This window comes from Terrapene carolina, unplaced genomic scaffold (genome assembly GCF_002925995.2).
Source record: "Terrapene carolina triunguis isolate 2854851 unplaced genomic scaffold, T_m_triunguis-2.0 Scaffold232, whole genome shotgun sequence".
Lineage (NCBI taxonomy): Eukaryota > Metazoa > Chordata > Testudines > Emydidae > Terrapene > Terrapene triunguis.
The window spans coordinates 630,445-643,274 of record NW_020664583.1 but is presented as its reverse complement, the minus strand read 5'-3'; the positions used below and the strand labels follow the sequence as shown (position 1 = coordinate 643,274).

At 41.1% G+C, this 12,830-nt stretch overlaps 1 protein-coding gene across 1 annotated transcript in view; it reads left to right on the top strand.

Annotated features, from left to right (window-relative positions):
* The window catches only part of KIAA1257 (KIAA1257 ortholog), a 75,025-nt gene that overhangs the window by 33,028 nt on the left and 29,167 nt on the right, over positions 1–12,830 (top strand). The window contains exons 9-11 of the mRNA XM_029912571.1: positions 874–1,029; positions 6,224–6,408; positions 9,777–10,681. Coding sequence (XP_029768431.1) covers positions 874–1,029; positions 6,224–6,408; positions 9,777–10,681 — 1,246 coding nt within the window. The remainder of the gene's footprint in view (positions 1–873; positions 1,030–6,223; positions 6,409–9,776; positions 10,682–12,830) is intronic.

Genomic DNA, 12,830 nt, shown 5'->3' with positions numbered 1-12,830 from the left:
GCGTGGAATACAGTTCAGTTCTTCTGGCTCCAATCCTGTGCTGGAAGAACCTGGACCATGAGATCATCCTGCCCCCTCCCTTTATTACAGGTAGCACCACCATTATTCAGCACATAGTAAGCATTATACAGCATGTTACATGATCAGAGCCCAGCTCCCATTGACTTCAGTCACAGTTGTGAGTGCTCAGCACTTCTGTGAACCAGACCCCAGGATCTCAAGCCATGCACTCAGAAAAGAGGAGCACACATTAATGACCATATGTGAAAAGTTTGGTTTAGGTGGCTTGCCTAGTATCACATAGGAACTCAGTGGCAGGGAGAGAAGCATTCCAAGGCACCATGCATCTGCCTCAACCACAAGACCATCCTTTCTCTTCCTGCAGTCCTCTTCCTCATTCACTACACACCTTCCACCACAAATGAGATAAGGTTCCTACAGACTGCCTCCATCACAGTGCAACCCTGACTAATTCCCAGAGCAGGTCTATTCTGTGCACTGAATGAGGCAGGTGTCCTATGGAAAAAATAGTATGTGATAATGTAATTAAGGACTGTATCATTAAACATACATACCAGGGGGCCGAATTAAGATTAGACAGGCATCCTTACTAATTTTCTAACTTTCAAGTGCTTGACTGCAAAATCTTAACATTCTTTTAACATAAGTTTTTTGTGTGTGTATATATAGTATGAAGTAGGTTATAGAAGTGATTTATCAAGTGTATTAAATCACTTGCCTAATTTAGAGTTAGAGTACGTTGTTGAAGTCTTACACTCTGGCCACTACCAGGCTATGCTACCCATTCCAGTAAGTTTGTAACTTTTTGCCCTGTTTAATCTTAAAGGAGTACTCTCTCACCTCTAACAACAGGTAAAAGGAAAAGTTCTACTCCTAAAAGAGGCCCTGCTCTTAAAGAACGAAGGCAGAGCAACCGTAAAGTGTCCAATGCACAGACCCTGATTGCGGCATTAACAAAGAAGTGTGGCATAGCATCTTTGCAACTGGATCTCATGCCTCTCCTCTCAGGTACTGTTCAGTACTGGGGTGGAGGGAAGGGGGACTATGTGAAAATGCAGGTTTCCAAAGCACCCAAATGCATGCTAGAAGTGACTTTGGGAGTTACCATAGCAGATGACCATGGGGAGCATTGGGGTTCTGGAATGGAAGAGGGTTCTGGCTGGGGAGAAGAAAAATGGTTAGAAAGTTTAGTTGGGGTTTGGACTTGAACCAGGGAAGCCTGACATCTGCCTATAGCTCTGTGTGCAGAAGTGGGCTGTAGCCCACAAAAGCTTATGCTCTAATAAATTTGTTAGTCTCTAAGGTGCCACAAGTACTCCTGTTCTTTTTGCGGATACAGACTAACACGGCTGCTACTCTGAAACTGGAAATTAGAGTGTTACAAGACTCTTGCAGGCTTCTAACAATGCAGACATACACTTTATTGTATCCTGTTTGGTTCAGGACCTGTTGGGGTGGAGTGTTATTCATAGGTGGAGAGGTTAGTTTCTCTGCATGTTCTAGGTAGGGTTAGGGTTAAGGTTTGTGGTTTACATATATTGTTCTTTTTCCTGGTTTTCATGCATACTGTGTTCACTCTCTTTGTCCAGTTTTGTTCGTATTGTTGTAAGTAAATATTCCTTTTTTGTAATATTGAGGGAATGTGTTGAGCTGAGGGAATGCCTGACGGGACGGAAAGAGGTGTGGATGGGAATTGAAGAATTGCACTCTGTCCAAAAGGAGGAACACAGGGAATGTTGATAACAACATAAAAATGTAGGCCCTGCGCCTACAAAGATGTTGTATGCTTGCTTAATTTTTATGCACTGTGAACAGACCCATTGACCTCAGTGGGACTACTCAATGCATAAAAGCTAAGCTTCTGTGTAAGTTTTTGCAGGACTTATATAGAAACTCTACAAATCTATACTGTGGACCTGTTTGGTACCTTTGGGTGGCATCTATGTGTCTCTGTATGTCTTTTCTCTTTCTCTTGATATGGTGCGTTTGTGTGTGTGTATGTGTGTACAGTAAGGCAAATTTGGTGATTCTATTAACGCCCAAAATTAATTATAAAAAATAAGTATTCAGCTTCTCTCTAGCTATTTTTTTTACAGTAGCCAAAAGGGCCATGGAGAGGGATAAAGGTTGTAAAATTTATACTTGCTCTGTGCTGTGGAAATATTAAGCCATATAAATAAAGATGCAAAATACCATCTCACTATAAACTTCTTATAAGTTTTTACTTTTGTAAAAGAAACAGTTTTTCATTATCTCCAATTTCATATTTTAAGGTTGGGAAAGAGTTTAATCTGGAAAAAAGGGAAGTGGCAAGTATGTCTGGGGTTTGTATGTAATAGCATTTTCATTCAAAGGGATCACATTTTGAGCCTGTGCTGCTTGTCTTTCTAAAGATTGTGACAAGTGAGGAATGTCGTAGGAATTCTAGATTGGTTTAGTTTGATTTTTAAAACCCACAACAACAAGTCATTACTAAGGTCTTGTCTACACTACGGTGGGAGATCGATCTAAGTTATGTGAATAACGTAGCTGAAGTCGACATACTTAGATCTATTTACTGCGGGGTCCACAGTATGCTACGTCAACGGGAGACGCTCTCCTGTCGACTCCCCTTGCACTTCTCGTTCCGGTGGAGTACAGGAGTTGATGGGAGAGTGATCTGTGGTTGATTTAGCGGGTCTCCCGCCAATGCATCGATCCCTCGGTAAGTGTAAACAAGAAATTCATGTATAGGAGGGAGCCACTTTTGTGTCATACTCTCAAAGAATGACGTTTTCCCTCTGCTGGTAACCACCCAACATTATTTACAGAGCTGTTCACGTTCCTTCGAACTTCACAGCTGCTGCTGCTCCTGGAGCAGAAACCTGAAAATAAATAGCCATGGTAACTTCAGTTCCATTAGAAAGGTTGGCAAACAGCCTCTGGGGTTGTGCACTTGCTTTATTTGTTCCATGCATACAAAGTAGCTCTTTCCTACAATTTTTCTATTGTTTTGACTTGAAGCTGAAACCCCAAGAGCTTTGATAGATCCACGGAACGATTATCTTGCTTCCATAGTATCTTCTGTAAAAACCTTTGGTACTTGGTAACTTCTTACAGCAGTACCCTTCAGTGTCTTCCTGCTGGTATGGCTATACATTTAAAGCTTTACACTAATTTCTTCCCTCCCAATTTATTTTAATGCAGTTAGTACCTGAGCTCTGGTCACACTGATTATTTGACATACTCTGACACACTGACTGCAAATGAAAGCTCTCCTTGTTTATTTGAACAAAAAAGACAACATGTTTAACACTCAGGTGTTGGGCTTACCCAGCCTCTTGGAGAAGATTTACAGGATTGTAGGCTTTATTCCAATTTGCCTTTCCCCTTCCCTGCTGCCTCTCTCTGCACTGTTGTGCCCATGAATCTGGTGACCCAGTCACCTGTACAGCCAAGAACGTAACTTCTGCTGCCTACCCTTTGCATACTGGCTGCTCTTCTGGCTTCCAAGCCCCTCCACCTGGTTCCTCTCTGAGCTTCCAAGCCTCTGGTCAGACATGAGGTCAGAGGGAGAAAAGGCAGTAGCCTTTTTTGGGGCGGGGGTGATGGGTAAGGAGGAGCGGTGCTGGTTTTGGAGAGGATAAAGGAAGACATTTTGATGGGGAAATGCACTGAGGGGAGAGAAGAGGGTGAATGAGAGAGAGCGGGAGAGGTGAAAAGAGCGGGAGGAGGGGCACACATGCAGCATTAGTTTGGAGAAGAAGAGTGAGTAGCAAAGGACAAGAAATGAGAGAAAATGCAAGAGAATAGAAAATTCAGAAGAACAGGAGATACCAGGTTATAGAGACACAAGGGAGAGAGAAGCAAGAGATCAGACAGGCAGTGTGGGGAGATTTAAAAATAGAAAGGAGCCTGGTCCATGATAAATAGGATGGAAACTGTGATGCTGGGAGAAAACAGTGAAGTTTAATATGGAGGTGTAAATACTCTGTGTGGGTTTTTTCTTTCTCTTTCTTGACCTGCCTGTCTCTGCCTCATGTCCCAGTTCTTATTCTGAAAGGTAAGGTGATACCTGACTGGAAAGGAATGTAGAGCTTTCAGTGCCCTCAACCCTGTGCCCACCAGGTTTTCCATTTTGAAATCTGGGATGGTCCAGTGGTTAGGGCACTAGTTTTAGACTTGGGAAATCTTGGAGCACCACAGACTTCCTGTGTGAGCTTGGGCAAGACACTTAGCCTCTCTGTGCCATAGTTCCCCATCTGTAAAATGGAAATAATAGCACTGCCTTACCTCACAGCATGTGCGAGGATGAGTATATTAATGCTCAGCTATTATGGTAATGGGGTCATGTAAGTACCTAAGATAGGTAGGTAGATTCTCTTAGCAGCTACTTTCCACAGGACCCAATCAGAGCCAAACTGCTTTGTAGTTGCACCAGTTTTTGCACCACATGGCTCTGCTGTAAATAACTACTTCGTAATCGATGTGACTGTGATTGCTATCCTGCTGCCTATCTGTGATTCTGCAGCCTCCAAATCCATGGTTCTCCTCAGCATCTTAGAACAACAGAAATGGCTGAAGATCCTGTCACTGTAAAAAGTTTACTGTGATCCCCTTATGTCAAACAGATATTTTAAAATGGGCAAAACCAGCAATAAATCTGTATTTTGTTTGTATTGCTAAAGGTTTGATCTCCCAACCAATCATGTCTAGGCTACTGGTAATGACCAATTACATCTATTTGGACTGAATTTGGGCAAAGCAATTAATACAAGATATTAAAAAGACAACTGCAGTTATAGGCAGGGATTTGAGGGAATGATTGTATGAAAATGGTCAGTATTTTGAATGCCTACTAAAGCATTTTGTGACGGGATTCCATGTTTTCAATGGGCCTACAAAAATTTTAAGATATTTGTGTTAGCAAAAATACACATATGCAAGTATCAAAGGGATGATTTGCCAGTGCCAATGAATACGTTTGCAAAGTTTTTGGGTGCATTTTCAGAAAGCCTGTTAAAAATTTTGCCTGAAAAGTTGGAGGAAAAGCCCTAGTAAAGATGCTAATGAGCAATTTTAGCTGATTATTCTAAATCCTTGTCTGTGGCCATTCTTGTGTAAAAATCCTTATTTATTAACTCAGCATTGCCGTAAGTATTTGCAACTTGTCATATGCTTCAGACAAACCAAACCTACAGTGCTATTTCATTAATGACATTTGTGGGCTGATGTGCTTGCAACTTAGCTGTTCCTGTCTGGAAGGTCAGGCCTTGGTGTTACATATCAAACTTGCTGAGTCCTAACTGAAATATCTACTGAATATCTATCTCTACTTCCGTTGCCAGGAAGTTGATTCTGAAATAGTGAAAGTAGTTCAATATACATGTCACAGATTTCTTTTAAGTATAACATGGTGAATCATAAAGAAAGCACATAAAATAGCTGATCTTTCTTTTTAAAGACATTTATCTATTTGTAACCAAATGTCTAAACTTTTGGTGAAAAAACTCCTTTTAACAAGTATAATAATAGCTTCATATTATATTTATAGTGAATAGTTTATTTGTAAGTCTCTACAAAAGCGGTTTGTACAGTACCTAGCACAATGAAGCCCTGACCTCATTGGGGCCTTTAGTTTCTATTGTAATACAGAGTTACAGAGTTACAAACGCCTTGAGAGTGGAGGTTGTTCGTAACTCTGAAATGTTTGTAACTCTGAGCAAAACATTATGGTTGTTCTTTCAAAAGTTTACAACTGAACATTGACTTAATACAGCTTCGAAACTTTACTATTCAGAAGAGAAATGCTGCTTGTAACCATCTTAATTTAAATGAAACAAGGACAGAAACAGTTTCCTTACCTTGTCAACATTTTTTTTTAACTTTCCCTTTCTCTTTTTAGTAGTCTACTATTAACACTGTACTGTATTTGCCTTTTTTTTTGGTCCCTGCTGCTGCCTGATTGTGTATTTCTGGTTCCAAATGAGGTGTGTGGTTGACTGGTCAGTTCGTAACTCTGGTGTTCATAACGTTGAGGTTCTACTGTACAGATAATAAATAATTATAATATTTAGAGCAATTGAAAATATCACTGTATTTCATTTTCAATGCTGCTCCAGTGCCAGCATATGTTACTAACTGAAGCAGTGGTATTAAGCAGTCTTTCTTTGATGCCGCTGCTTTCAAAACATTTAATATTTAATTTAATATTTTTTCACAGGGGAAAGGTTAGTGATCAGTCGACTGCAAGAGAAATCCCCTAAGATTTTAGATGCTTATGTGACTTTCACTACAGAAGAACCTCTTATGTCTGAGAGACAGATAAGGGAATTAAATCCACTGATTATTAAGATTCATTCTGCTACATGCCTCCCGATGACTCCTGTCCCAATTGAAGTGCTGCAGGTAATCGAGAACGCTGCTCTTTCTGTAGGATTCCACTTGTCAGTTTAACCTGAGGTGACTTCCTTTAAAATATGGAATACACTTTTGAACAGGAATGTTCCCTATTTGCCAGGTTGTGCTTCACAACATTTGCAGAACATGCATAAGACATAGACTTCCTGGAAGGAATATGTGGCCAAATTGTCTCCTTCCATTACATTATGTACTGGCAAAAAAAAACAATAATCCTGTTGCATGGGCCAAAACTTATGGACTGTAGCTTTATACTTAGTAATCATGCTTTCATTCCTAAGCAATTTTTCCCCTTCTGATTCTTTGGACAAACAGGGGAACTGTTTGAGTCACAATACCAAATAGTTTGAAATAGTTTGCTTATAAATTAGTGCTCAGAGATTTTTTTTTTAATGAAGATGATTGCTTTTCCTGTATTGAGAATTTATTTAACTAGAGAAATTGTGCATGTTTCACTTCTTAGCAGAACTAAATAAAATCCCAAACTTTGTACATAATGAGTCCAGTTCACCATTGGTGAGGATATAGCCCAAGAGTTCTGGTCCTTTAACTCTCTGAAGACAAGTAAAGCTTTGTATAGATTTTATAAAATAAGTTATGGGACAAAACACTTTTCTTTTCAAATGTTTGGATTTTTTAGGCTTTCTGAATGATTCCTTTTCAAAAGAGAAAGCCCTTTAGCTGAATACATTAGTTGATATGGAATTAAAGAGAGGAGTAAAATTTTACTGCTCAGTTAAATACAAACAGCTGCACTTTTAAAAGTGGCCTCTAATATTGCGTGCTTCCTTTGTTGGGTGCATATCTTGAAAAACCTGGAGTCTGACGTTTCAGAAATGCTGAGCACCCAGAACTCCCATTGACTTCTCTTGGAATTATGGAAGCTCAGCACTTCTGAAAAAGTTACAAAATCAGTAGTCACTTTTGGAAATGTTGATCAAAGAGTTTAATAACCTTACATCCTAAGTGTAGGACTGGGAGGGATCTTGAGAGGTCCTCAAGTCCAGCCCCTGCACTGAGGAAGGATCAAGCAAATCTAGACCATCTCTGGTATGCTTTTGTCCAGCCTAGTCTTAAAAACCTCCAGTTATGGGGATATTGCAACCTCCCTTGGAAGTCTATTCCAGAGCGTAACCGCCCTTACAGAACTTTGTAATGACACATCGAATTCCACGGTGGAATTTCATAATGCAGTCCATGCATGATTTCAGATCAGCTGGCTCTACATTTTTGGAAAGTAACAGGGAAAAACACTAGTATAGTAACTCCTCACTTAATGTTGGAGTTATGTTCCTGAAAAATGCGACTTTAAGTGAAACAATGTTAAGTGAATCCAGTTTCCTCATAAGAATTAATGTAAATAGGGAGGGTTAGGTTCCAGGGAATTTTTTTTCACCCGACAAAAAACTATATATTATATAGATATACACACAGTATACGTTTTAAACAAACAATTTAATACTGTTCACTGCTATGATGATTGTGAAGCTTGGTTGAGGTGGTGAAGTTAGAGGATGGAAGAGGGTGGGATATTTCCCAGGGAATGCCTTCCTGCTAAATGATGAACTAGCACTCGGATGAGCCCTCAAGGCTTAACACATTGTTGTTAATGTAGCCTCTCACACAAGGCAGCACGAACACGAGGGAGGGGAGACAGCATAGCAGACAGACACACACCTTGTGTGTGGGAGAGAGAGAGAGAGATATGCACACTGCCCCTTTAAGTAAGCTGACCCACTCTTAAGTGCATTGTCTTTTTAAGCGGATCAGGAAGTTGAGACAGCAGCTGCTGCCCCAAGCTCTCTCTGTCTCTCTCCGTCCGTTTCCCTTCCCTGCTCTCTATGGAGAAGGGGTAAGTGGGGTGCAAGAGCAGGGGGGAGGGGGACACCCTGACATTAGCACTCCCCTTTCCTCCCCTGCACAGCAAGCAGGAGTCTCTGGGAGCAGCTCCAAGGCAGAGGGCAGGAGCAGCACATGGCAGTGGGGGGAGGGACAGCTGAACTGCCGATTGATAGCCTGCTGGGCGGCTGCAGCACTGGGAACTTAGGGGTGTGGGGAGCTGATAGGGGCAGGGCTGGCTCCCATGTTTTTGCCATCCCAAGGGGTGGGGGTGGGGGTGGGGGAAAAAGCCGCGATCGGCGGCACTTCGGCGGGAGCTCTACTGCCGCTGCTTCATTCTTCGGCGACAATTCGGCGGCTGGTCCTTCCCTCTGAGAGACACTGAGGGACCCGCTGCTGAATTGCTGCCGAAGAGCCGTACGTGCCGCCCCTTTCCGTTGGCTGCCCCAAGCACCTGCTTGCTGCGCTGGTGCCTGGAGCCGGCCCTGGATAGGGCGGCTGCCAGTCCACCCTGGTTCCAAGCCCCCACCAGCTAGCTGCAACGGGCTGCTCTTCTGCAAGCAGTGGATAAAGCAGGCGGCTGCCAAGCGATGTTAGAAGGGAGCATTGCACACCTTTAAACGAGCATGTTCCCTAATTGATCAGCAACTTAACAACATTAACCGGGACGACTTTAAGTGAGGAGTAACTGTACTAAAGGACCACTCATAAATATAAACCACTCCAGTCCCCATCCTGTTCCTTCTGTAGTGGCCTGAGAATAAAGATGGGCTTTTCAGTGTACCTGAAGGTTAATAAGGTTCCAGTGGACCAAGAGGGGAGTAAGTTCTAAAGTCGAGGAACCTCACACAAAATGCCCTGCTAACTGCCTTGGAGGACTTTAGTAAAGTTTGTGCTTGGACTATAAAATGCAGAGTCTAGTGTATTCTGCACCAGTAACTCATGGCATTGGCTCGGGGAGAGTCACTGCTGTTGAGGATAGAGGGTACGTCAGACTTTCCTTCGTGCCAGGTTTACACAGGAGCACTAGTACCTAGCTCTGAAATGGTACGTTAGAGTTCAAAGCACATGATCCCATTTTACAGATGGGCAAACAACATGTCTGAATGGAGCCAGGGAATCATCACACATTAGTCCTGCCCCTTCCATGCCATTTTTGCTCACTTGCTGCTGCATTGACCCCTCATGGTTCTCTCTGCAAGTGCAGATACAGCTACTTCCCAGTGGTGGACCTTGGTCCATGGTATCGGTTTGCCTCCCAAAGGACCTTGCCCTTCAGAAGCAAACTGTTCCCTCAGCATTTCTGCTACTTCAGAATTTGGCATTTGGTAGCTATGGTGTTGTGTAAAAGTCCCCACCAGTAGCTCCCTATAAGATGACTGAAGGAGTTGTATGCTGACTGTTTGCAAAAGGAGCTTTTTCAGCATTCCTCATTAGAAAAGTGTATGATGGAAGGCGAGGGGAAGGGAAAAGTTAGCCCTACAGGTATTTCAATTTCTTCCTTGGTTTTTCTGTAGGCGACCTGTGTTCCCACATACTGCAGATACCAATTTCACAACCTCCCTCCTCATCAAACGCAAGGGCAAACCCATGGAACTCACATCTATTTTAAAGATGTCAATGTGATTCTAACAGGGACAATCAGTCCTGGGGAATTGCGTGAGTATTTTAGAGGGCCACCTTTGGAGATTGAGGTTCATGACCGGGACAGAAAAATGGCAGAGGACATTAAAAAACCCTCTTTGTTTGGTGATGAGCTAGATGATGGAAAGCTGAGTAATGTGGGTCTTGTCTCTTACAAACACACAGCCTATAATCCATTTACAGAAAAGGACAATTTATGGCATCCCTATGGGGTAGCTAAAGTCAGTCTAACTGACCTACTGCTAGGTGAAAAGTACTTGAATATCAGTGTGCCCATTCATAGCTGCTCAGTTCCAGATCCTGGCTGCCAGAAGGATAGTAAGACTGAAAAAATGATGGGAGTATTGGGATCAGTGGCTGGCCCTCAGACTTCTCCATTGCCTATGGGACATTATCTAGAATCGGACTCAGTACTGAAAGTAAGAGTTGAAATAGCTGTGCCACTAGGTGTGCAGGCAGAAACTGCTGACACTGAAGTTGCAGATTGCCCATATGGTTGCATTATCTATATTTTTGACTACAATAATGCACCTTGCTTACATGATTTGCTGCAAGAGATTACAGAAATTAATGCTGAAGCACTCCAACTGGATTCTTATCCTCTACAAGTAATTCAGATGGCTCTTGCTACTTTCAAACTGAAAACTGCGACCAAGGAAATTTCTGAGCTGGATATCATTACTGGTTTTCATATACTGGATGGAACAATTCATCTTTTAGTCTTGGAAGGATTAAAGGACAAAGCAATCAAGAGACTGTGGGAACAGCAATTTGATAAGTAAGATAGTTTAATGTTTTCAGTAATTATTTCCCTCTAGATTTAAACTGGTTTAAACAAAATGTTGCTGATTTCTTTTTTCTTTTGTAAAGACAATTGTTTGATTTCATCCCTGGTGTTGTCTCTGGAGTTATACAAGATATGAATTTGACCCAATGCCTGGGTCAAAATCTGAAGACTGACCCTTACATCTTTATCAGCTATCTGATAATCCTTCAATGCACAGAGGGCTATGATTAGAAGAATACTATAAATTTACAACACGGCACTTTAAGCTACTATGTATCTTGTATAAACCACACTATTTTCTTCAGTAAAATTCTAAATAATAGAAGTTTCCTTAAACTTTCCATTTTCCTGCCTATCTTCTGCATTTAAGTTAGACATGGCCTGAGCTCAAAGTTTTGACTCAGACCCAACTTTCCCTAAAGTTTGAGGGTGTTTGGATCTGCGGTTTATTTGAGCCCATCTCTAATTCAGATGCCGAGCTACATTTCCTGTGTATCAAATCATGTCATCACACTGTTACAATGGCAGGTATCTGTTTCATTGATAACAATTTTTGTAGAAACACGTTTAATGAATTGTTAATTAGAATTTCTTTCTCTCTTCTTGACTAATTGTACAATAACAAACCAATGTACCTACATAATGGAAGACACATAAGATTTAGTAATTAAATATTTCAATTTCAAGTTTTCTTGAGATTAGTATAAGTGAAGGAGTATAAGGAAAAAAAATTAAAAATATGTAAAGAACCCTTGAGAGTGGCTATGCCTTCTTGGCAATTGTTTGGACAGTATGATAGATGTGTAACACAGGCAGGTGAAATGTTGTCATGAACTCCAAATATAGATGAAAAAGGCACCCATACTGAGTCTAGTGGTAACATTTATAAAAGGGCCTAAGAGCCTAATCACCTTTGAAAATGGGGCTTAGACTCCTAAGTCACTTAGGCCCGTCTGAAAATTTTATCCAAAATCTGTTTGTGCAAATATATGGTACACCTGGAAATTTATAGGTAATTTCAATTATCTTGCAGCTCTTGCCTCAACATTGTCTTTTAAATGTGCTACAATTTTCTACAGGTTCCACGAGACAAGGTACACACAACTATACTTAATACTTTAAATCATTTTTATTCGTTGCCCAGTACTTAAAAAAATTTATTTTCAGGGGATTTTTTGTGTGTGAAAATACAATGTACACCTCTACCTCGATATAATGCTGTCCTCGGGAGCCAAAAAATCTTACCGTGTTATAGGTGAAACCGTGTTATACCGAACTTGCTTTGATCCACCGGAGTGCGCAGCCCTGACCCCCCCCCCGAGCACTGCTTTACCGCGGTATATCCTAATTCATGTTATATCGGGTCGCGTTATATCGGGGTAGAGGTGTATCATTTTCTCTCCCGAAGGTCCATAAGGTCGGGGGTTTGTGTGGGTGCATGTATGTTCCCCATTTCATGCAGAAAAAAAGTACTACAGCTTGTGTGGACTAGCTTCTTTTTCTGACATTTTGCATTTTGCCAAGGCTGTCCCAAGAAGGATTTCAGTCTCCAGGGCTTGCAATTATATACTGTACTTATCCTCCGGACTGAAATGTTAATGTTAAGAGAAATGGTAACTAATATTTTTAATAAGCACATCACTTCCTATGGACTTTTAAAGTTTTTTTTTTTTTTGCTTCATTCTTTTCAAGATAAACTGCCTATAAGAACATTAGTATTGACAGCAACCCTCTTAAAATACAACCTTTTAAATGCATTGCAAATCTTTTCCAGGGGAATTTAGTATTTGTGGAAGGTGGTATATTGATTTCACTGGAGACTGAAGTCTCCTCTTTATTCACACAACAGCAAACCTGCCAAATCATTCTTTCCCTGTGGACTATAGATTTTTGGCTTTCTACAGGGAAACTCAAGCAATCTAATGACATTCAAGAGTATTTCACATGAAGTCTGAGTGTTATTTCTGTGTGTTAAAGTAATGGCCCTCAGGCTAAAATGTTTGTTATTTTCTGTCTTCCTGCTCTCATAACATACATTTTCAAATGCTCAGGTTACCCAGATTATCTCATAATACATAATTCTAAACAAATATTTGTGTTCATATTTCATCCTGTATAAGTTCTGAAATTTGCTATGAGA